At 46.8% G+C, this 25,886-nt stretch overlaps 1 protein-coding gene across 4 annotated transcripts in view; it reads right to left on the bottom strand.

Annotated features, from left to right (window-relative positions):
• LOC121279790 (putative phosphoenolpyruvate synthase) overlaps positions 1-2,642 on the bottom strand; it is a 181,143-nt gene extending 178,501 nt beyond the window's left edge. For 3 of the 4 annotated variants that reach the window (XR_005943497.1, XM_041191144.1, XM_041191145.1), the window contains exon 1: positions 2,118-2,641. Coding sequence is in view for 2 of the 4 variants with exons in the window: in XM_041191144.1 (XP_041047078.1) it covers positions 2,118-2,468 (351 nt within the window). In the remaining 2 variants the exon portion in view is untranslated. Of the gene's footprint in view, positions 1-2,117 lie in introns of all 4 variants that reach the window. The other variant, XR_005943498.1, reaches the window with a different exon arrangement.
• Between the last annotated feature and the right edge of the window lie 23,244 nt (positions 2,643-25,886).

Here is a 25,886-nt window from a genome sequence, read left to right as displayed (position 1 = left end):
GTGAAGAGGAAGCGGTTGGGGCCAGGGAACTGGAAATTGTTGATGTGATGTAAGTTGTCAGAGGAATCACGGATGTAGGTGGGAAGGGACTGGACAAAGGGAGAGAGAAGCGAGTCAAGATAACAAGAAATGAGTTCCGTGGGGCAGAAGCAAGCTGACATGATTGGTCTACCGGGACAGTTCTGTTTGTGGATTTTGGGTAGGAGGTAGAAGCGGGCCGTCGAAGGTTGGGCGACTATCAGGTTGGAAGCTGTGAGAAGAAGACCTCCAGAGGAGATGAGGTCAGTGACAGTCCTGGAAACAATGGCTTGATGTTCAGTGGTGGGGTCATGGTCTAGGGAGAGGTAGGAGGAAGTGTCTGCGAGTTGACGCTCAGCCTCCGCGAGGTAGAGGTCAGTGCGCCAGACAACAACAGCACCACCCTTGTCAGCAGGTTTGATGACAATGTTGGGGTTGGACCTGAGAGAACGGAGTGCAGTAAGTTCAGAGAGAGACAGATTAGAATGGGTGAGAGGAGCAGAGAAATTGAGATGACTAATGTCGCGCCAACAGTTCTCAATGAAAAGATCAAGAGAAGGTAAGAATCCAGAGGGAGGGGTCCAGGTGGAGGGAGAATATTGGAGGTGGGTAAAAGGATCCGTTGAACGGGGAGAGGACTCCTGCCCAAAGAAGTGAGCCTGGAGACGAAGACGACGGAAGAAGAATTCAGCATCGTGCCGAGTCCGAAATTCATTGAGATGAGGGTGTAAGGGTATGAAACTAAGTCCTTTGCTGAACACTCAACGTACAGCGTCGGAGAGGGGAAGGTCAGGGGGTATAGTGAATACACGGCCGGGGCTGGGATTGGAAGATGGGGTGGGGACGGAGAGACAGGCAAGGGTGGAGGGTCCTAGATGGGTGTTGGTGTCGATGAGTTGTTGGAGCTTGCGTTCCTTAGCATTTGAGAGAAAGAGAAAAAGTTTCTTGTTGAGGCGTTGGATGAGACGAAGAATAAAATGAAACTGGGGCACGCACAGCTTTGAAAAAGGGTGCGGCGGTGCTGCTGGAGGGAGAGGTCGAGTGTGCTCATATGGCAGCGTACGGCACTGAGTGTGGATCTCAGGATGTGATGGTTTTTTTTCATCTGAGACATAAACAGATATGTTTTATAGATATTAAGTTGTAAACAGTTGTGCTGTAAATTTTCTGATTTGGGGAGGCTCAGAACCTATTCCTTGGAGACTTGGAAAGTGTCATTGTTTCCAAGCATTAATACCTTGCTTCCCCCTCAATTAAACAACCTGAGTCCTCCCCTAATCTCTATCAGTTAGACCACCCAAGGAAGTAGATTCCAAAACAGGTCACATGACCCCTTTCATCTTCCCGACATTTAAAGCGACAGTCCCAAAATAAATTTTATAAGCCAAAAATTACAAGCTTAAAACATAACTATGCCAGAAACATTACAAATGTAACAGTTGCTAGCACCAAATCTCAGGCAACCAGGCAGCCTGACCAATCGCTCGACAGCCTGCTAATCCACCCGACATTAGGAGTTCAGTGAACCCTCAAAATTGCCACTGGGACACCAGTTCTCCCCCACTTCCCTCTATGAAAGTTAATGCTTGCCATCATTCTGTGACCTTTCTACCCCCGCAGTTTACCCTCTGCATATTTTCAATAATGAGCAGATATCAAGCCAGACTGGAGAATGGCAACTTAGTTACTTTGCTTTGTTTACTGGCTGCAATGTTTACATTCCAAATTGATACTTGGAGCCATAATAATTTCTGTTACATTATGCAACAAACCAAAATCAGATTGCCTGAATCCTCCTACCCCATATCAGTAATTTTTTAACAATATTTGCAACAGTGACGTTCCTATTGAAAAGAATGAGAGGCGTGCAGAATAAACACAGGTATACGAGAAAGAGACACAAACATACTAGTGATTCGGAAAGGGATCGATACACAAAAGAATAATGACAGGCACACCAGAGATCGGGACAGGGATGATGACAGAGAAAAGACAAATGAGGGAGAGTTATGAAGGGAATATTATTTTAAATGCATTAGTGGGAGTGACAACATGTACCATAACTGTCACATACGCCAGAACGAAAATCGGCAACTTACATGAGGGTGGTTCATCAATTTCTGTACACATTCCATGTCTTCCACAGATGATCGAGAACTTTTACCAAGTCCCCCTCCACCTTCCATTTCACCGGCTGCAATCTGCAGATCCTTTCTTGGGCGTCCCAGCCCCATCTTCTCTATGTCCAGATCATTCTTGCTGCTTGAATCCTTCTTCCCTCTAAAGAGGCACAATAAGCGGTAAACGCAGAGGACCAGTAACTTCTTGAGGGTGTAAAATCGACCCGGCACGGAATACCTCCCGTTCAATGGCTCGGGGTTGCCTTGCAGTAAACTTTTCACAATGTAGATGCAGAGGAAAGCCACAACGATCGAACCCAGGCAGAACATGTCGATTGGTTCCTGGCTGCTCCTTCCCCGCAGGATTGCGGGCACGAAAATATCAGTTCCTGATATCGTATTCAGTGCACAACTATCCACCTATCACCGGCCCTCTATCCAGCTCCACCTGTCCCAGCTTATATTTCACCACATGATGCTGTCAGACCTGCTGAGTTTTCCCAGCAATTTTTGTTTTTGTTTCAGATTTCCAGCATCTGCAGTATTTTTTTTTATTATCCAAATGCCAGCCCTCCAGATCATCAGGTGCGCAGCTAGGGGTGTTTCCCTTCAGCTGCTTAATTGTTTTTTTCTGTAATAAGCAACAAATCCTGACATAGACTGCAGCTGTTCAGTGAGGCAGCTCACCACCACCTTCTCAAGGGTCAACTAGGGGCCGGCAATAAATGCTGCATTTAAAAAAAGATTTAAATTTCCCTCCCTTTTTGGAAAGGAATCATAGCAAAGAAGTGTTTGTTAACCCGCACATGTCTACAAATGCTGTATGTGTAGATTGCATATTATTTATACTTATATGATATGGAATGCGTTGATAGACTGGATCTGTCAAAGGAACGATTTCTAATTAAGGGGACCACAGCACCGGTTACGGGGACTTCAACAGCACTTGGACATTTGAAGCTTGGGCAACCACAGGAATGGAAAGGTGACCTGAGAAGGCTGCTCGCCGGGTCTCCTATTCATGGAGGACCTGCTGCCAGTTCTGAGGGGCTGCAGTGCAATTGTCTCTCAGGAGGAAGAAGACGTCAGGTGGAATCGTCTCAGGTTTGCACTAAGCACGGTAACAGGTGGGAAAAAGGACCTTTTACTTTTGGCCGCGATGGGGTGCTTTCACACAATATTGTCCCAATCCCGCCTCATTGATAATGCATTCCCGGGAAACACTCCTGTTCACTGGCAGGGCGTCCTCTGATTCACCTGCCCCACTGTCACCTCAGTCCTTCAGCAAACCAGGTGCCATATTTAAAGCCATTCCTGCAAAGAGCTAGCACTCTTCAAGGGACAGGAAGTTGCTGGGGACTGATGGCTGTCAAAGGGAGGAAACATGCTGCCTTCAGATTTAGCAACGCTTCCCTCGAATGCCTACTGGATGCAATGGAGGCTCACCATGATGTCCTCTACCCCTGCTCTGGGTGAAGGCCAGCAAGCAAGGTCACCAATCCAGCTGAGGTGGTCAGGACCAATGCCCTGCAAAAAAGTCCAGCCACCCAGTGCAGGAAGAGGATGAATGGACTCATCTGTTCCACGAGGGTAAGTCACTCTTCTCATCACTCTCAACTCACAAACCCATCACACATCCACAGGGACCTCACACCTCAAGGGGCAGCACCACTAACTCCCACACACACCCTCACATCTCCAATAGGCTCATATCCTCTGGAGCTCGCGTCCTCATCCTGTCCATGGCTCCGCTCACCACACAAACATTCCACGCAGCGCCATGTGTCCTGCTCACACTCTCTCCATCTGTTTTCATGCAGGAGAAGCTGGCTCACATCAGCAAGGAGAGGTCCCAGGCCGGGGGTGGAGTGGCCCATGTTAGGCCCCTCATTCACTTTGAGGAGTGTGCCATCGTGCTGACTCATGAAGTCAGCAGCGAACACCCTCATAAGGATCCCGCGCTCCACATCATCCCTCGCTCAATGCAACTGTGAGTGTTCTCTCTCTCCTGCTTTTGCCTCTGCTGCCATGCACTAATCACCTCTACTTTGGTTTACAGGGAGCTCTGCCAAGCAACCCACACCCTCAGACAGCCAATCCCTCAGTTCCATCCACATCCTTATCTCCAGCCAAGAGGACACCTTCTCCATTGAAGATCTGGAAATAAGCAGCCTGGAAGACCCATCACAGCGCTTACCCATACCCTTTACCAGCACGGAGACACAAACCTCAGTGGGACATAGATTTACAGGCCCAGGTGCACAATCTGGTGGCCACCACACGGACATGTGTCCACAGCAGGAGGAGCCAGGTTCAGCGAACTCCCGACACTTGGAGGACTGCTGGGGAGAGGCAGCTGATGAGCCTCTGCATTTGGCCTTCCAACTTATAATGGAGAGTCAGCAGTTAGCGGGGAAACATCACACAGAGCTGTTGGAACTCCTCAACAGAGTGGCCCCCAAGTCAGAGGAGTGCATCCGCCTGCTCTCTGACGCAGTGGTGCCCACATGTGAGTGTATGGAGGTCTCCATGGGAAGGATTATGGTCCAGCAGAATGCGCAGATGCGTGCAAACCTGCACCCCATCGCAGTGGCCATGGGTGAGTTCCTTCAGTGGCAAGAAGAGGGAAATGGGGCACCTTAACGTCCCTCCAGGTGCTTCTTTTCCTCAAGGAGTCAGGCCGGGGCCCTTAGGCACCCAAAGGGAGGAGGAGCAGCGAGCAGCAGCTGGGCACCCCTGGGTCATCCACTCAGGAATCTCAGAGTCTGTCCTCTCCCTCTGAGTCCCCTTTACCTGTGCACCACCTCCTCCCCCCACACCCCTCCCCACCCACCTCACCCCACAATCTTGTTCTCTGTCACCACAGAGGGAGCAGTTGGCCCACAGGGGGACAGCCAAAGCAAGCCAAGGCCACTCAAGGCATTAGCTCTCCAGAGGACCAACGTCAAAGTCATCAGAGGCAACGGGGCTAACCATCGCACAGGCTGTCTCCACCCCAGCTGAGGATGTCAGGGAAACACCAAGAAGAAGTGGTAGGCCTAGAAAAGTTAAGCATTTCTGATCACAAGTGAACACATCTTGTCACTTTATATTCTGAAAATATATTCACTTTCACTGAATATCGTGTAATGTTGCCTTTTAGCATCACTCACAGGCTTCACAAGTCCTCCCCCTTCATCTCCCCCTCTAGTATTTCAGCTGCATTCAGTTGGCCCATGAGTGATTCTGGAAGAAGTGTGTGTGTGCGTGTGTGTGTGTGTGTGTGTGTGTGTGTGTGTGTGTGTGTGTGTGTGTGTGTGTGTGTGTGTGTGTGTGTGTGTGTGTGTGTGTCAGGGCCTCTTGGAGCCTTGTGCAAGCACTGTCCCACGCATGCGGAGTCTTCTTCCATCACACTCATAGAACCATAGAAAGGTTACAGCACAGAAGGAGGCCATTCGGCCCATCTTGTCCATGCCAGCCCGAGAACAACCAGGTGCCCTTTCTAATCCCACCTTCCTGCACCCGGCCCATAGCCCTGCAGCTTATAGAACTTTAGGTGCAGATCCAGGTACTTTTTAAAAGTGTTTAAAGTTTCTGAGTCCACCACCAACTTGGGCAGCAAATTCCAGACACCCACTACCCTCTGCGTAAAAAGTTCTTCCTCATGTCCCCCCTACGCCTTCTGCCACTCATCTTGAATCTATGTCCCCTGGTTCTAGAATTCTCCATCAAAGGAAACAATTTTATCCTGTCCATTCTATCTATTCCCCTTGTAATTTTGTACACCTCAATCAAGTCATCTCTCAGCCTTCTTTGTTTCAGGGAAAATAACCCCAACCTATCCAATCTCTCCTCGTAGCTACACTTTTCTAACCCTGGCAACATTCTTGTAAACCTCCTCTGCACTGTCTCCAGAGCTATTACGTCCTTCCTATAATGTGGTGACCAGAACTGCACACAGTACTTCAGTTGTGGCCTCACCAGTGTTTTATACAATTCCAACATTATATCTTACTTTTATATTCTATACCTCTGCCAATGAAGGAGAGCATTCCATATGACTTCTTTACAACCTTGTCTCCTTGAACTGCTGCCTTCATGGACCTGTGTACTTGTACACCAAGATCTCTCACTTCATCTACTCCTCTTAGTATATTCCCATTTATTTTGATAAGCCCTGTAACTGTTTGACCTCCCTAAATGTATGACCTCACACTTCTCTATGTTAAAATCCATCTGCCACTTTACCGCCCACTCCACCAGCCCATCTATATCGTTTTGGAGATTATGGCCATCCTCTATACTATCCACTACTTGGCCAATCTTTGTGTCATCTCCAAATTTCCCAATCATGCCCCCCATGTTCACGTCCAAATTGTTAATATATAACACAAACTGCAAGGGTTCCAACACCGAGCCCAATGGAACACCACTTGAGACAACTTTCCATTTGCAAGGGCATCCATCGACCATTACTCTTTTTTTCCTGTTACAAAGCCAACCTTTTATCCAGTTTGCCACATTACCCTGAATCCCATGGGCTTTTACTTTCCTGACCAATCTGCCATGTGGGACCTTGTCAAATGCCTTGCTAAAATCCATGTACACAACATCCTCTGCACTACCTTCATCAACCCTTCTTGTCACTTCCTCAAAGAATTCAATCAAATTTGTGAGGCAAGACCCTCCTTTAACAAATCCATGCTGACCATCCCTGACTAGTTCATGCCTTTCCACATGACAGTTAATCCTATTTCTCAGGATTGATTCTACTAATTTGCTCACCACCGATATAAGACTAACTGGCCTATAATTGTTTGGCATTTCCTTTGATCCCTTTTTAAACAACCTTTGCATTTCTCCAGTCCTCCAGTACCTCCCCTGTATCTAGTGAAGATTGGAAAATCATCCTCAGAGCATCTGCTATCTCTTCCCTGACGTCCTTCAGAGCCTCAGAAACAATCCATCTGGCCCTGGTGACTTATCAACTTTCAAGGATTTCAACCCTTCGAGTACTTCCTCTCTCTTTATGACTATCCCATCCAATATTTCGCAGTGTTCCTCCTGGCCTACTATATCTGCATCCTCCCTTTCCTTTGTAAACACGGAGACAAAATATTCATTCAAAACCCTTCCCACAGCTTCTGCATCTACACACAAGTTTCCATCTTCATTTGGTCTATTCTCTTATTCCTGCTCTCGCTAGCATGTGGAACTGGGAGTAATCCTGAGATTACTACATTCGAGGTCCTGCATTTTAATTTATCTCCTAACTCCTTGTACTGAGCCTGCAGGTCCTCATCCCTTAGTTTACCTGTGTTGTTGGTACCAATGTGTACCACGACCACTGGTTGCTTACCATCCCTCCCCAGAATGTCTTGCAGCCGGTCCATGACATCGCAGACCCTGGCACCAGGGAGGCAACATACCATCCTTGATTCATGTTTGCGGCCACAGAAGTGTCTGTCTGTGCCCCTAACTATTTGAATCCCCTATCACTATAGCCCTGCCACTTATTTTCCTCCCACCCCTCTGAGCAGCAGAGCCACCCACAGTGCTGGGAACTTGGCTTGTTGCTGCTTTCCCCTGAAAGGCCATCCCCCCCAACAGTATCCAAAGCGGTATATCTGTTAGAGAGGGGATGACCACAGGGGACTCATACACTACCTTCCTGAGTCTTTTACTGTTCCTGATGGTCACCCATTCCCTTTCTGCCTGTGTAATCTTCACCTGCGGTGTGACCATCTCGCTAAACGTGCTATCCACGACTTGCTCAGCATCACGGATGCTCCACAATGAGTCCACCCCAGCTCCAGCTCCGAAATCCGGTTAGCTAGAAGCTGCATTTGGACAAACCTTCCACACACATGGTCAACAAGGATGGTGGAAGTGTCCCTCATTTCCCACATCCTGCAGGAGGAGCATATCATGGGTCTGAGATCTCCTGCCATGATGTCCCTTTTGATTAATCTAGTCACTTCCTTAAAAAATATGCTAGCTTGGGGCCTTATTTATGTTAGCTAGGAATCTTGTTTCTTGACTAATTATACTTGGAAAGTACTAATCTATGCTTTTTTTTTAGCTCCTACCTCAGTATTAAGCAATGAATAACTTTAATAGATTGAAAAAAACTCACCAGGATTTACTCACCAATCATCTGTTTTTTTTTTAAAAAATCCACTTTCAGAAGCGTGTCCCTCGCAGGTCTGATGCACTCCTGAAGGTATTGACTCTCCCTCTTTTTTTTTGGTTTGAGGAGGAGGGAGGGAAACACTACAGCAATGTAACGTTTGGGGCTATTCCGTTCTTTCACTGTGGGTCCTCCTCGATCCCCTTCTGAGTCGCGGTGTCTGCAATTACTTCTCCCACAATGCTTTTTTTTTGCAAAAATATACTTTATTCATAAATCTTCAAAAACATTTCGAACCATTTCAAAATCACCATTACAAAAATCATTGGCCGACATTCATTTTGAGCTGTACATCCCGAGGGGCTCTTTACAGTTCCCAGCCCCTTGGTGCACTGTGGCAGAAAGGTCTTAGGCAGCTACCCTTCCCCATTGCGCCTTTGCGGCAGCTGCCCCAAGCTTAACTGTGTCCCTCAGCACATAGTCCTGGACCTTGGAATGTGCCAGTCTGCAACACTCGGTCGGGGACAACTCTTTGTGCTGGAAGACCAACAAGTTTCGGACAAACCAAAGAGCGTCTTTCACAGAGTTGATGATCCTCCAGCTGCAGTTGATGTTTGTCTCGGTGTGTGTCCCTGGGAACAGCCCGTAGAGCACAGAGTCCTGTGTGACAGAACTGCTCGGGATGAACCTCGACAGAAACCACTGCATCTCTCTCCAGACCTTCTTCGCAAAGACACAATCTACAAGGAGGTGAACAACGGTCTCTTCCCCGCCACAACCACCTCGAGGGCAACGTGCTGAGGGGGTGAGACTCCTGGCATGTAGGAAGGATCTGACGGGGTGGGCCTTTCTCACCACCAGCCAAGCTACGTCTTGGAGCTTGTTGGAAAGTTCTGGTGATGAGGCATTCTGCCAAATGACTTTGACAGTCTGCTCAGGGAACCATCCCACAGGATCCACCCTCCCCTTTTCCCGCAGGGCCTCTAAGACATTATGTGCCGACCACTGCCTGATGGACTTGTGGTCAAAGGTGTTTCTCTGCATAAATTTTTCCACTAGGGACAGGTGGTACAGCACGGTCCAACTACTTGGTGCGTTCCAAGGCAGCATGGACAGACCCATCCTTCGCAACACTGGGGACAGGTAGCACCTCAGCATGTAGTGACACTTGGTGTTTGCGTACAGAGGGTCTACGCACAGCTTGATGCAGCCACACACAAAGGTGGCCATCAGTATGAGGACGATGTTGGGCATGTTTATTCCCCCTTTATCTAGAGGCTTGTACATCGCGTCCCTGTGGACATGATCCATTTTTGACCTCCAGATAAAGTGAAAGATGGCTTGGGTGATCGCCATCGCGCAGGAGCCTGGAATGGGCCAGACCTGTGCCACGTACAGCAGACGCAAGAGTGCCTCACACCTGATGACCAGGTTCTTACCGCAATGGAGAGGGAGCGTCGCTCCCACATGCCCAGTTTTCTTTTCACCATGACTTCTCCCAGAATGCTTCAGCCACTTCTCACAACCGCCCTCTGTTGGACCGCCCTCATCTCACTGTCTGAGCATTTTCAATGCTGCCTGCTGGGGTTCCCTTTCTGTTGTCCATCTGAGCTGACATGCATCTCCGCCCACCCACTGATTGCATTCCCATGCAGCACCTGTGCCTGCCCAACAGGAGACTCCTTTCACTTTCGATTTTACAGGATGGTTGTAGTGAAGTATGTTTTTCAGCTTCCCTGTCTTTCAGTCATCCATGTAATTTCCAAAATCACTGTCTACCCCCTTGGCATCACCTCCCATTGTCACCTAGCCAGTGCCCTTTTCTTTTCAGGACGTCCAGGTGAATGTGTACATTCCGTACCTTCCCGAGAACCCCACCCCCATCCACACTGACCTCCCTGACCTCCTTCTTCTCACCCTCAGGGCCCGTGCCTGCCTCCGAGTCCCCACCAGCCACCCCTGCCGTCCCTTCTACTGTTACTATTGCACCTTCAAGCTCCCACCCTAGCGGCTCCCTCTGCCTTCTCTCATTCTCACTATTCCCTCCTACCATGTCCACCCTTACTTTGGTCCCCAGGGGGCAGTCATTGACTTCACAGCCCCTCCCCTACACATTCACCTGAATATCCAACCCCCCATTTATTCCTTCCTTCACACTTGCTTCTTTCTCCCCCGAATTCTTTCTTCCCCCTGACTCCTTCTTCCCCCAGGCTCTTTCCCCCTTTGAACTCCTTCATCCCCCTGGACTCCTTGCCCCCTCCGAAATCTTTTCCCCGTTCCAAGCTCCTTCCCTTACACCTTCTGCTCTCTTTATATCTACCTCCTCAGTTTCCACATTCTTCGCCATTACACCCTCCTCCCCCATACACCCTCTCACCCCCTCAAACCTCACCTCTCTCGACACCTTTGTATACCACCCCCCCCCCCGCAAACTCACAACTGCACCCCCCCCACCCTCCAGCCCCACTTCTCCCAGTCGAACCTACACCTTCCTCTCCAATCCCTCAACAATCATCTGAAGCAGACCACAGCCAAGGCCCTGAGGTCTCTAAGCAGGCCTTAGACATCAACGGTGACCTTCCACCTTCCGTGAGCTGCTTTGCGGAAGAGCCACGTCCACTAGAATCCACCCACCATGCGATGCATGTGTTCCTCCAGGGTCCAGTAGCTGTAGGGCTTCAGCATCTTCTGCTCCTCAGATGTCCACAATGCGAGCAAGGCCCTAATGGTAAGTCCCACCTTCTGCTCGCCATATTTGTCAAGGCGTGTTCTGGGCCGGCATGTTTTCCCGCCAGCGCGGACAATAAATTTGGCATGGATGGATGATTCCGCGAGCAGGGCTTATAACATGACACAGGCGGTGGGAAAGGTGGCCCGCTATTGACAGGCAGAGCAGAAGATGGCAAACTGGTTTTTAGCCTTCTTGCCATATTGTCTGCTCATGCCCGCTGTGATGTTCAACGCCCACAGGGACAGAAAATTCTGCCCATCCTCTCCAACCAGGCAGGCATGGATGGAAGTGGCCCCAAGAGTCAACAGCAGACGTGTTGCCCCTCTAACTTGGATAGAGTGCACCAATAGGATCCATGACCTCAGGAGAGGGGGAAAGGTGAGTAGCACAACATTTTCAGATGTTGAGCCCCACACTCTGCTTTCCTAGCATTCGCCTGCACAGCACCCCTCAGGACAACATACCTCACAGCTCCACTCATTCCTCTCTCTCCAGGCACCTCACACCCCCATCTGAAAAGCAAAACTCACCCTCACCCTCATGCTATTGCCCTCTAGTGCCCATACCTCACAATGACCAGCCATGAATGGTGCCCTTTCATCTTCCCTACACAAGCCATCACAAAGGCTCACAACTCTGTGTTTCCTCTCCTTGCCTGGAGAGTTGCTGACAGGCAGGGAACATGAATGTTACATCAAGAATTTAGGGTTAAAACAATACTTTGTGAGCTATTTGATTATTTTGATTACTTAGCCGACAGCTACATCGGGGCTCCCTGCTATCTGGATAAAACTCAGCAGAGGTTGGTGTCATGTTGGGATCCCGATCCAATGGCACTTTTGGGGGATTTAATTCCCTACCCGTAACCAAACCCACCTCCACCTACATGCAAAAATCCCGCTACATCCAGACTAAGGCGAGACTCAAGACACACCCTGAGAAGGGAACGGGAACAGGTGGTCAGAGAGGTCAATGCCGAGGGTCTGGCCACAAGGACCTGTCTGCAGTGCTGGAAGAATTGCAGTACCTCACACGGGTGATCGAGGTCAGTGAATGCATCTTCATATCCTACCCACTGTATGACCGACTTCTCAAGGTGCTAAATGCAACACACTCTGTCCTTCAACCATCAACAATCAGGAACCAAACTCCCAGTGCTCTTCAACCTCTCAATACTTACAAATACCTCCAGTGATTCAACTATAGCAGGCACATCACCCAAATACATTGAAACATACCGACTGACATTCTTCCTTCTCTCTCTCATTCTCTCTCCAGCAGGACAAGGCAGTCTTTAATCACAATGTCAAGAATGGCAGGGTCCAGGCGCGCTTGCATCTTCTAAGCCCTTTGAAGGCCACAGTGCTCTGCATGATGGGCCAGCTGTCACTCAGGCTGTTACATCTGTTGACAGTGAGAACATTCTGGCGGAACATCTGTTTCTGCCTTTTTCACCTAAAATCCCACAGCACCTCATCCTGCTAACTGGCATGAAGTGAAATCTACAGCTGGTGTGACCATGAACCTTGCTTTCTACCCCAAACTCCTCACCCCAACAATCTCTTCTACCTTGTTGCTTTCAGATGAAGGGTTCAATGAAGAGTGCAGGAGGGCTTGCCAGGAGCAGTACCAGGCATACTTAAAAATTGAGGTGTAAACCTGGTGATGCTACAGCATAGGACTACTTGCATGCCAAACAGCAAAAGCAGTATGCAATAGACAGAGCTAAGCAACCCAACAACCAAAGGATCAGATCTAACCTCTGCAGTCTTGCCGTATCCAGTCGCGAATGGTGCTGGACAGCTAAACAACTAAGTGGAGGAGGAGGGTCCACAAATATCCCCATCCTCAATGTTGGGGGAGCCCAGCACATTAGTACTAAAGACAAACCTAAAACATTTGCAACCATCTTCAGCTAGAAATGCCAAGTTGATGATCCATCTTGGCTGAGTCCGGAGGTCCCCAGCATCACAGTTGCTAGTCTTCAGCCAATTCAATTCACACCATATGATATCAAGAAATGGCACTGGATACTGCAAAAGCTGTGGGCCCTGACAACATTCCGGCAATAGTACTGAAGACTTGTGCTCCAGAACTAGCTGCACCCTTAGCTAAGCTGTTCCGGTGCAGCTACAATGCTTGAATTCACACAGCAATGTGGAAAATTACCTAGGTTTGTCCAGTACACAAAAGGCAGGACAAATCCAGCCCAGCCAATCGCCGCCCCATCAGTCTACTCTCGATCATCAGTAAAGTAATGGAAGGTGTCATCGACAGTGCTACCCAGCAGCATTTACTCAGCAATAACTAGCTCACTGAGGCTCAGTTTGGGTTCCACCAGGGCCACTCAGCTCCTGTCGTCACTACAGCCTTGGTCCAAATATGGACAAAAGAGCTGAACTCAAGAGGTGAGGTGAGTGACTGTCCTTGACATCAAGGCAGCATTTGACCGAGTGTAGCATCAAGGAGCCCTAGCAAAACTGGAGTCAATGGGAATCAGGGGGGAAACTCCCCACTTTTTGTTTTTGTTTCAGATTTCCAGCATCCGCAGTATTTTGCCTTTATCATAGGGATAAACGATAACTGCTGGCCTAGCCATGCAGCCTCATTGGAAAGGGTGAGCCCTACACCAGACCTCCGGTGAAGAAATACCATCACTTGACTTGACAACCACAACCACCAGCTCAGAGACCGGCTCTGTGCCAATTTTTAAGACTAGTAGATAGGTGGATCAGCACCATGAAGAGTGATTGGGCATGAGTGGGCTGCAGCCAGGACAGAGAGAGAGGATAGTGCATCTACTGATTTCCATGCTCGGTGGGCACCACAGGGAATATGGTGCTTTATTGACACCTTTAATCACGTTTTGATTTGATTTTGCAGGTTTCCTTTCTGATTTGTTTTTCTTTTGCAGTATCCCTTTAAGGAGCTGCTCCTCACTTTGTCCCTTGTTCTCTTTAATTCAGTTTAATTGGTTGTACTCAAAAGAGTTACCACCTGACTGATGGTGAGTTCTGCTGCACAGAACTCATTTGAGGATTTTGATGGGGCGGAGTACAGGTGAACTCAGATGATATGCATAAAGAGCTGTTTGTTGCATTTTCAGGCCTGTCACATAACCTTTTGTCAGTTCAAGGAGCATAAAGTAGTCTGGCTCCAACTTGGCACAGGACTTCACAAATAGCTTACAGGCCATCCTTCCAGTGTAGAAGTGGCGGCCAACTCCATGATCGCAGTTGCACGCCTAACCATGATGCAATCTCTGACGTCCAATGTCTCAGCTTCCACTGCAGCACAAGCAAAAACTAGCCAACATCTCAGTGCTGCAGTGGAAGGTCAGGCGCAGGTCATGAGATCTATACTTACTGCTGTGTGGGCTCAGGCTACTGCAATGAATGTTGTGGAGACCGGGATTCAAAGGGACATGCAAACCCTAACAGCAGTCCAGCAATCTACCCTCCAACAGTTTACTAGTATTGCTGAGGTGCTGCACTGCGGAGTGACAATGGTTGTATGGCAACAACCTGCTGTTGTTATAAACCCAGACCAGACTCCCAAATGTTGTTACGGTCCCAGACAAGAACTCTCCCCCCACAAATTTATTATGATCTGGTTAGGGACTAGTAACTTTTGTTTTAAATAGATGACATTAGAAGTTCTGGACAGCCACTCTGAGAAAAATATGCCAAGATTCCATTGTCCTAAACAACCAGAATAAATGTTACTGTAGATGATTTGTTTGGCACAGCCAATGGTAAATGCTGAGCTGCTCAAATCCCAAAGGGAAACTTGAAACAACTGCCACAACTGTTTTGTAATTTGTATAAATTTCAAGATGTGCCCCTTGAATTCAGGAGTAATAAGACCACTGAGTCTTATAGGTTTCTTACAAAATTAAATTAAACATTTATTAACAAAAGAAATGATTTTAAGTACATACATAGATCTACAAGTTACTACTATGATAACTTCTAAATCCCCTAATCTAACTCCCAGTTACACTTTCATTAAGGCAACAGTAAGACTCAGATTTTAAAAACCCAGGCAAAGAAAACCTGAAGAATCCAATTCAACATGAGTTTTCTTAACTTCAGTTCTTTGTAGACAGCAGCTTGAGGCTTAGATACTGAAGGCTTTTTCACACTTGGTTTAGATCTTAGAATGCTTAAACTTACACACAGCCTTCACTCCTTTCTACATATTTTCCCCTTCGGATGTAAAATCCCATTGTTTCACTGTGTCTTTGGACTTTGCCTCTCTAATAATAAAAATCTCTCATAGTACCAATTTTACCAATAATCTTTAGAAAAAATAAACACACTGTTTCTTAACTTCTTCTGGCTAGGTGAAACATTTCACACTTTCTTTTGAATTCAAGTTAGTCTGGTTTATTTAAAAATGCAAATGTTCCCTTTACACCTATGTCTATCTACTTAACATTTCAAATCTAACTTCTCTTCTGATACATGAAAGCCTTCGTTCCAGCTGCCTTTAATTCAATTAATTCACACACACACACACACAGGCACACACACACATACATGGGCCCATAGACACAGATCCCACTATTACTCTACTTTACAATGAATTCCAATAACATTATGAAAATGATTATATCTTCCTGACAGACTTAACAAAACAAACATTCCATGCTACCTATCTTATACTCTAAAATCCAGAATTAACATGAGGTAAACATGAATTAACCGGCAAACTGTGGTCAGGCACAAACTATACATTACATGGCAGACTTAACCACGATAGCAACCCACCCAGATGTCAGTGAGACACAAAAATTCTTTAAAACTCTGTCTTCCTCCTGAGGGATTTCAGCTCTTCTATTTTGAAGATCTAACCTCTGATCTCCATCAAAAGCCAGTCCAACTGAAACTGCCTCAATGACTGCTCGTCTCCCAGTTGCTCAAACTCCTGTCCACAGACTGTGTCCTGCTGGAGTCATAAGGTTACACCCCAGCATCTAATTTCTGACACGATTGCAGCTGTCTAGCCACTCTGAGCAGAACCTCACTGTGCCTGGTCTTTCCTTTGCCCCAAAAGCCAGCTTCACAGAGCTATCACTGGTGCCCTTGAGTTTCTCTGAGCCCCAGCTCCCTCAGCAGCATGGAGCTAATGGCAGCACTTCAGCTTTGTGGAGCCAACCTTCCTCCTCATCTGCTCCCGACCCTCTGCTGTACACTCTGCCCCTTGAACTAATCTCTGTGACCTATTACTATCTTCCACCGGGGTCCTGCCCCTCTTCTTAGGCAGGGTATATCGCACCCAAGCTGGGTATATTCTGCACCTTAAATGTTACAATTCTCCAGTCAACCAGAGATCACCCCCACAGTTGCTAATTTACAAAAACACTAGACAAAAATCCAAAAAATATTGATTCCCTCATACTGTGCACTCATATGTTCCCACCACTGCTACTCTGCCAGTGGATTTGCTGTAGCCTTTCAGCCACCAACCCAGACTGCTGCCACCCATGTTGAGGTGTAGTAGTCTAAAGCCTAACTCTCAAGGCCCAGAGCTGCTCAAGGTTGGCCTGCAAGACCAACATGGCTCTCCTCCAATGAAAGTCAAGCCACGTTGCAGCCATTGGGGTAGAACTGTGTAGAAGCACACAAACAGGCAGAGGCACCCATAAGAATGGTACTAAGCGAATGTACTCAGGTGAACAGTTCAATGCTCAATAAAATTGTTCTGCAAGTTTATTTCGATGGCTTTTATTTCAGGATTTCAATGACGGGAACACTGTGATGGTATATAGCAGATGGACTGAAAGAAAGCAAATTGTGGAGCAACTGCACTTTAGTGGTATGATAGTCCTTTTGTTCTGTTGCTCCCTGTTAATATGTAGGGACCATAAAGCTACATGCATGCAGTCGATGGCACCTAGCAACATGGAGAAACTTGCAGGCCAGGCAAAGCCACGTGTCTGCTTCTCCTACTTCTCTGTAGTCAGTGAAAAGTTGATGAACTCCCTGTCTTTCTATTCAGGGCCTTGATGGAGATTAATCACACTAAGGCATCATTAATACGTAGAAACCCCATTTATTACTTGTGCACAAGGGAGACAGCACACAAAAGAGCTACTGTACAGTCTCGTAGCAGAATACACACAGACCTGTTAAAAGCATTTTTACAGCCAATCAGTAAATTTTGCTCAAACCTATCCCCTTATTTGCATAAGTTAACTGACCAATCCATATAGCAGTAAATTTTCCTTCCCAGCACAACAGACATAGTGCTTAGGCAAATGCTTATCACAATCCTGATCTGAGAAAGAACAAACTGGAATATCTCAGGGGTTATCCTACAACTGCAGTCAGACAAGACAGCACTGTTCTCAAGGCTGCAGTATTTTTCTCTTAGGCCTAGGCATATAATTCAATTTCTCCATTAACCCTTTTAGCACTGAATGGGTTCCATATAGTTGCCTAGGCCACCACACTTCCCCCCTTTTGTCCTACAAGAACAATCTACCACCCTTAGCCAAGTTCTATGTATCCTAGTCTCCGGGCTTCATCCTCAGTGGGGTCCTGATTCCTGAGGAGAGGGAGGGAAAAGATAACTGGCTTGCATCAGCAAGGTAGGCACATGAACCCAATGGCAACTCACCCACCCGAGTACTACCCTTGGTATAATTTCTCCTGACACATAGCTAGGCTGGCCCCTTAACAACCACAAAGGTGGGCTCCTGTCTCCAAATGGGCGTTTGATGAACGAGGGCCCCTGTATTACCTAGAGACCATATAGAATCTGAGGGGAAAGCCAAAAAATTTATCTCTGAGGAGGAGGGGTTAACAGGAAAATGAGTACAAATCCAACATTTAGTCTGATTAACATGCGAGGCTACAGCCTGCGTTCGTTGAACCACAGAATTGTTAGTCCATGCCCCTGCAAGGACCACGCAGGACAGGATCCAAATGAGAGTCAGCATTCTGAAGGCTCAGTTAAAGTTCCTGCACAAGCACTTCCGTCTGAGGTCAGCGTCCGCTTGACGTGCGATGCGTGAATCCACAAGTTTCGTTCTTCAACCTTCACGGCCATATGGGTGGTGAGCAGGACTTGGAAAAGTCCCTCCCATCGAGGTTCCAAACAGTTCTTTCTCTTGAAAGTCTTTACCAGGACTAGATCCCCGGGCTGATATTGATGGCAGTCATCAATGGTGGGCTTTTTCTGAGCTTCTGTTATTTGCGTATGCAAGCTTTAGAGAGAATTAGTAAGTGCTATCAGTATGTAATCATCCCCTCATCCATAGCGTGGAAATCCATTTCCATAACAGACAAAGATGGTGCTACTGGGAGGTGCATAGGACATCCCATTACAATTTCACAAGGGGAAAGAGAGATGGTACGGTTAGGGTGAGAGCACATAGTCATGAGCGCCAGGGGTAGAGCTTCAGGCCATTTCAAACCGGTTTCTTCACATAATTTAGCTAATTTGTTTTTCAAAATACCATTTTATCTTTCCACCGCCCCAGTGGACTAGGGGTGGTATGGGCAGGAAAGGTGATGGTTGCATTGTAAGGCCTTCAACAGTTCCTTTATCACTTTAGCAATAAGATGAGGTCCATTATCACTCAATAAAATCTCTGGTATCCCAAACCTGGGTATGTATTCATGCAACAACAATTTTACAACAATAACAGCATCATTTTGTTGGGGGGATAGGCCTCCAGCCATCGCGAGAACAAACATACTATAACTAAAACATAATTATATCCCAAACATTTAGGCATTTGCATAAAGTCCATTTGTAGGGTAAAAATGGACCCCATGGCTGTTTTACCTCTAAGTTTTTTTTTGACCGTGATCATCCTAAGATTCTCTTGAGTTCAGTTTCTCTATTGTCGACAAGGATCTCTGTCCCTAGATCTTTGCTTATCTCCCCCTGTGCAGCTCCAATGCCTCAGTTGATAGCCAGATTATCAAATTCATTTCCCTTAAAGCAGTTTGTACATTATGTTCTCTTTCCCTTACTCATTCTCCTACTCGTCTCCATTTTACACATACAACAGCTACCAGCTTGGAAAAACTCAGCAGGTCTGACAGCATCTGCGGAAAGGAACACAGTTAACGTTTCAAGTCCGTATGACTCTTCATCAGAACTAAGGAAAAACAGAAAAGAGGTGAAATATAAGCTGGTTTAAGGGGTAGGGGGATAGGTAGAGCTGGCTGGGTCTCTCCTCCATCCCCACCCCCTTTCTGATCCCCCTTTTTTCCAATAATTTATATAGATTTTTCTTTTCCCACCTATTTCCATTATTTTTAAATGTATTTCCATCCATTGTTTTATCTCTGCCTTTTAGCCTATTTCGATCCCTTCCCCCCACCTCACCACACTAGCGCTATCTGTACCTTTATTACCACATTCCTTAGATAATAATCACCAGCTTCAACACCTCTTTGTCCTTTTGTCTATGACATCTTTTGGTTATCTCCACCTATCATTGGCCCTTTATCCAACTCTACCTGTCCCACCACCCCCCCCTTAAACCAGTTTATATTTCACCTCTTTTCTACTTTTCCTTAGTTCTGATGAAGAGTCATGTGGACTCGAAACATTAACTGTGTTCCTCTCTGCAGATGCTGTCAGACCTGCTGATCTTGTAGTTAAACATCTTTCAGTAAGCTGTTCAGGAATTTGATCAGCAGTCCATGGTCATGCCCATCTCTCTGCATGAGCTGTTTTCTGACATGTTCTTGTTAAGTTAACCCTTTACTGGGTATCATCTCCCCAAAGGCCAGTAGTTATTGACCTTGAGAACTGCCATCTTGAAATTCTGCAGTCCTGGTTTAGGTATACCCCCAGCGCTAGGAAGGGAGTTCCAGGACTTTGGCCCAAAGATAATGAAGGAATAACAATATAGTTCCAAGCCAAGATGGAGTGTGACTTAGAAACTTTCAGGCGGTGGGTGTTCCCATGCGTCTACTGCCATTGTACTTCTGGGTGGTAGAGGTCGTGGATTTGACAGTACTGTCAAACTTTGTGATCTATTGCAGTGCATCTTGTAGATGGTAGGTTTAGCTTTACATTGTGAGGGCAAGTAAAACAGTCCAGAGCCAAGTGAGTGCCTGCTTGTTTACTATTTCTTAAAGCTCATAAATAGGGTGGAGACCCACCGCCAGTGCCACCCGTCCTCCCATGGGACATCTAAGCACTGGCAAAGCCAACCATTATAACCTTCACTTTTTCCTACCACAGATCAGCCAAGAGACAGCCACTGTGGAGGAAGAGAGGGAGAAGGAGGACATGAAGGAGAGAGAGTAGTTTCTAGAGGAAGTATACTCTGGCTTTCTCATGCAGCTTGTGCCTATTGTTCTGTCAGACAGGGAGCTGAAAGAAAGCCAGAGCCGCAAACCTCTGTTCACTCATGAGAGTGCGACCTTCCCCAGCCTAACAAGCATAGTGAGTCGTCTGGCTCTCCTCAGACAGGCACTAACGACTGCATCATCTCCACTTGAGCACTCTAGTATCCGAATCCAGTTTTAAGGAAGAGACTTTCTGAGGATGTGGAAGATGCTGACACCTTTCTAGAGAGACAGGCTAGGAGTAAGCCACAGATTGCTGCTTTAGTGCATTGTTGATTTGATGGCTGAAGGCCTGAAGAAAGTCACTTGGTGGAGGATCAGAGTGGTCATGAGGTTGTTGGGATCCACCAGCAGTTACATGCGTCTTCTTCTGGGTTCGGCTTCAGAGAGGGCTGTAATACTTCGCACCAACACCACACAGAAAACCAATGAAGCAGGTCCGCCAGCAGCGGACAGTGTAGGGGGAGTCAGGGCTTCCACCTTGATAGAAGCTCAGACCTCTGCTTGAGGCATCAGCTGACTGGCTGCAGACCACGATATATCACGCTGAGGCTTCAAGGGACCCGAAGGCTACTATTGTTCCAGGTATCAGGGCTGTAAGTCAACATCGCATCAAAAGACAGCTGATGGAATCCAAGTGCCTGCTGCTGCCACCTGTCAGGGCAGTAGCATTATCCTGGGCTTCAGCCTTCCAACAGCAGGCTCCACAAAGCATTCTCTTCCTTGGATACAGGCAGCAATACACGGCCAATAGCATAGACTGAGCACAGCCCCACAGCTCATCAGCCTGGCACTTTACCACCATGTGCCTCCTTTCCATCACCAGTACTAGGAAATGCCACAGCTAAATCAAAGGCTCACTGAGGAATCAGCACTAACTGAAGTGCTTCAAGGGAGTCGTGAAGAATTTAACTCATCCTTCTCTTTCTCATCCTTTGTCGTACGTGGGACAACACCTAGCTAGATCAATGTGACCATCACTGTCATGTCCCACTTGTTTCAATGTGAGATTGTTGCTAATTAATAAAATGTTGATTTAAGGGTTTCCAGTTTTAAAGATTTCCAGCCTCAGACTGGCATTCCCACCAGCACCTCCCCCGCACCTGCTCCCATGACCATTATCATAATCTAGTGTCACATTTCAGATTTCCATCTACTTTGCATGTAATGATCTTGGCATGATTAATATTAAAATGTTGTGCTTATCTTGCAGTGCAAACTATGTGGCAAGACAGTTAGCGTGGCCTGGTAGCACATTTTGTAAATTCACCTATTTTGTCATGCAAAGTTCTTTGCACGACACACTTTAAAATATTAATTTACTCTTGAGGGGTAAACACTCCAAATAAGGAGAGCATGAATCACAGAATCACACAGTGTAGAAGAGGACCTTTGGCCCATCAAGTCTGCACTGACACGTGAGAAACACCTGACCTACCTATCTAATCCCATTTACCAGCACTTGGCCCATAGCCTTGAATGTTATGATGTGCCAAGTGCTCATCCAGGTACTTTTTAAAGGATGTGAGGCAACCCGCCTCCTCCACCCTCCCAGGCAGTGCATTCCAGACCATCACCACCCTCTGGGTAAAAAGTTTTTCCTCACATCCCCCCCTAAACCTCCTGCCCCTCACCTTGAACTTATGCCCCCTTGTGACTGACCCTTCAAAAAAGGGGAATAGCCACTCTGTCCATGTCCCTCATAATCTTGTACACCTCAATCAGGTCGCTCCTCAGTCTTCTCTGCTCCAACGTAAACAACCCGAGTCTATCCAACCTCTCTTCATAACTTAAATGTTTCATCCCAGGCAATATACTGGTGAATCACCTCTTCACCCCCTCCAGTGCAATCACATCCTTCCTATAATGTGGTGACCAGAACTGCACATGTTATTCCAACCGTGGCCTCAACACGGTTCTATACAAATTCAACATGACCTCCCTACTTTTGTAATCTATGCCTCAGTTGATAAAGGCAAGTGTCTCATATGCCTTTTTCACCACCCCACTAACATGCCCCTCCACCTTCAGAGGTCTATGGACACACATGTCAAGATCCCTTTGTTCCTCAGAACTTCATAGTGTCATGCCATTCATTGAATACTTCCTTGTCAAATTACTCCTTCCAAAGTGTATCACCTCACACTTTTCAGGGTTAAATTCCATCTGCCACTTAACTGCCTTTTTGACCATCTCGTCTATATCTTCCTGTAGCCCAAGACACTCAACCTCACTGTTAACCACCTGGCCAATCTTTATGTCATCCTCAAACTTACTAATCCTAACCCCTACAAAGTCATCTATGTCTTTTATGTAAATGACAAATAACAGGGGACCGAGCACAGATACCTGTGGTACGCCACTGGACACAGGCTTCCAGTCACTAAAGCATCCTTCTATCATCACCCTCTGTCTCCTACAACTAAGCCAATTTTGAATCCACCTTATCAAATTACCCTGTATTCCATGTGCATTTGCCTTCATTATAAGACTCCCATGTGGGACCTTGTCAAAGTCTTTGCTGAAATCCATATAAACTACATCAACTGCACTACCCTCATCTACACACCTGGTCACCTCCTCAAAAAATTCAATCAAATTTGTTAGACATGACCTCCATCTGACAAAGCCATGCTGACTATCCCTGATCAAACCGTGCCTCTCCAAGTAGAGATAGATTCTCTCCTTCAGAATTTTCTCCAACAATTTCCCTACCACTGACATGAGACTCACTGGCCTGTAGTTCCTTGGGTTATCTCTACAACCCTTTTTAAACAATGGAACCACATTAGCTGTTCTCCAGTCCTCTGGCACCTCCCCTGTGGCCAGAGAGGAATTAAAAATTTGGGTCAGAGCCCCTGCGATCTCCTACCTTGCCTTCCTCAGCAGTCTGGGACACAAATCATCTGAATCTAGAGATTTGTCCACTTTTAAGCCTGCCAACACCTCCAGTACCTTATCACTCCCTATGTCAATTTGCTCAAGAACCTCGCAGTCTCCCTCCCCATGTTCGATACCTTCATCCTCATTTTCTTGGGTGAAGATGGATGTGAAGTATTCATTCAATGCCCTAGCGATGTCCTCTAGCTCCACCCATAGATTGTCCCCTTGGTCCCTAAAGGGCCCTGCTCTTTCCCTGGTTATCCTCTTCCCATTGATATACTTATAGAATATCTTGGGATTTCCCCTACTTTTACCAGCCAGAGCTTTCTCATATCCCCTCTTTGCTCTTCTAATTGCTTTCTTAAGCTGCACCCTTAACTTTCTGTACTCCACTAATGCATCCGCTGATTTGCTTCCCTTCCACCTGCTAAAAGCCTCTCTTTTCCTTCTCATCGTATCCTGAATATCTCTGGTCATCCATGGTTCTCTGGGCTTGTTACTCTTTCCTATCACCTTAGAGGGAATATGTTGAGCCTGTACCCTCCCCATTTCCTTTTTGAATGCCCCCCACTGCTCCTCCATAGATTTCTCCACAAGTAGCTGTTCCCAGTCTACCTTGGCCAGATATAGACGAGATGGTTGAATAGGCAGGTAAGTGGTAGATGGAATTTAACCCTGAAAAGTGAGAAGTGATAAACTTTGGATGGACTTGGGTTGTTTTCTTTGAAGCAGAGAAGACTGAGGGGCGACCTGATCGAGGTGTACAGGGTCATGAGGGGCACGGACAGAGTGGATATGGAGCAGCTGTTCCCCTTAGTTGAAGGGTCAGTCATGAGGGGACACAAGTTCAAGGTGAGGGGCAGGAGGTTTTGGGGGGTGTGAGGAAAAACCTTTTTACCCAGACGGTGGTGATGGTCTGGAATGCGCTGACTGGGAGGGTGGTGGAGGCCGGTTGCCTCACATCCTTTAAAAAGTACCTGGATGAACATTTGGCACATCATAACGTTCAAGGCTATGGGCCAAGTGCTGGTAAATGGGATTCGATGGGTAGGTCAGGTGTTTCTCATGTGTTGGTGCAGACTCAAAGGGCCAAAGGCCTCTTCTGCACTGTGAGATTCTGTGATTCTATTTCACCACATTTCTATTTCTCTTTAGTTCTGATGAAGAGTCATACAGACTCGAAACGTTAACTCTGTCTTCCTCTCCACAGATGCTGTCAGACCTGCTGAGTTTTTCCAGCAATTTTTGTTTTTATTTTAAAAGTCTTGTACACACCGACTTGACAAACAGTTCTCCGGACAGAGTTATAGTTCTCGTAATCTGTTTAGGCAGTGCAATTAGTCCCAGTTAACAAGCTTGTTGAGAAAGGACATCATTAAAAAAAGGTATTCTTTAATTCAGCTTCACGGACTTTTTTTATCGTCCATGGAATAGGGGCATCACAGGCTGGGCCAACATTTGTTGCCCATCCCTGATCAACTTGAGAACTGAGTGGCTTGCTAGGCCATTTCAGAGGGAATTTGAGCATCAATCACATTGCTGTGGTTGACTCCTCTCTGCTTAACAGGCCTCACAACCTGGGATCTATTTACACTCTGTTAACCACTTCTTCGGTCACGGTTGGAGTTAAGCTAGTTACAAATTCTATGCTGAAAGCCAGGTACAAATGCCACATCTGGAAAGCCTGCATGTAGACTGTGCCAAGAAACATACTTGGAGAAGATATTTTGAAACTCATGTGGGTCATCGGTGCACTGATTATTTTCAGTCTGGCTCAATTTCATTCCTCGCAAACTTATGCCAGGACTAACCCTGAAATAATAATTATTTTTAAATCTTTGTTATTTTTAATCAAACTGTTAGGCCCAGATTTTCATGCCCCTGCCCATATCGGATTTTAAAAATTCATTCACAGGACGTGGGAGTCGCTGGCTCGGCCAGTATTTGTTGCCTATTCCTGATTGCCCTTGAGAAGGTGGTGGTCAGCTGTTTCCTTGATCTGCTGCAGTCCAAGTAGTGTAGGTACACCTACAGTGCTTTTAGGAAGCGACTCCCCGGATTTTGCTTCAGCCACAGTGAAAGAATGGTGATATATTCCCAAGTCAGGATGGTGAGTGGCTTGGAGGGGAACTTCCTGGTGGCGGTGTTCCCAAACATCTGCTACCCTTATCCTTCTAGGTGGCAGAAGTCGCAGATTTGGAAGGTGCTGTCAAAGGACACTTGGTGAGTTTCTGCAGCGCATATTGTAGATGGTACACACTGCTGCCACTGTGCACCAGTAGTGGATGGAGTGAATGTTTAAGGTGGTGGAAAGAGTGCCAGTCAAGTGAGCTGCTTTGTCCTGGATGGTGTCAAGATTCTTGAGTGCTGTTGGAGCTGCACTCATCCAGGCAAGTGGAGAGTATTCCATCACATTCCTGACTTGTGCCTTGTGCCTTGTAGATGGCGGACAAGCTTTAGGGAGTCAGGAGGTGAAATCCAAGCCTCTGACTTGTTCTTGAAGACGCAGTATTCATATAGCTAGTTCAGTTCAGTTTCTAGTCAAAGTTAGATGGTGTATTGTAAGTTAGACATGTGCTTACTGCATTGATTGGGATACCTAGTTTTTTTTAATTTGTTCACAGGATATCACTAACTAGCTAACTGATATTGGACATCACTAACTATTGGACATCACTAACATGGTAGGGATTGTGGGTTTGAAA

Source organism: Carcharodon carcharias, chromosome 7 (genome assembly GCF_017639515.1).
Source record: "Carcharodon carcharias isolate sCarCar2 chromosome 7, sCarCar2.pri, whole genome shotgun sequence".
NCBI classification, from domain to species: Eukaryota; Metazoa; Chordata; class Chondrichthyes; order Lamniformes; family Lamnidae; genus Carcharodon; species Carcharodon carcharias.
The sequence above is the reverse complement of the archived record's forward strand: the minus strand, read 5'-3'. Positions and strand labels throughout refer to the sequence as shown.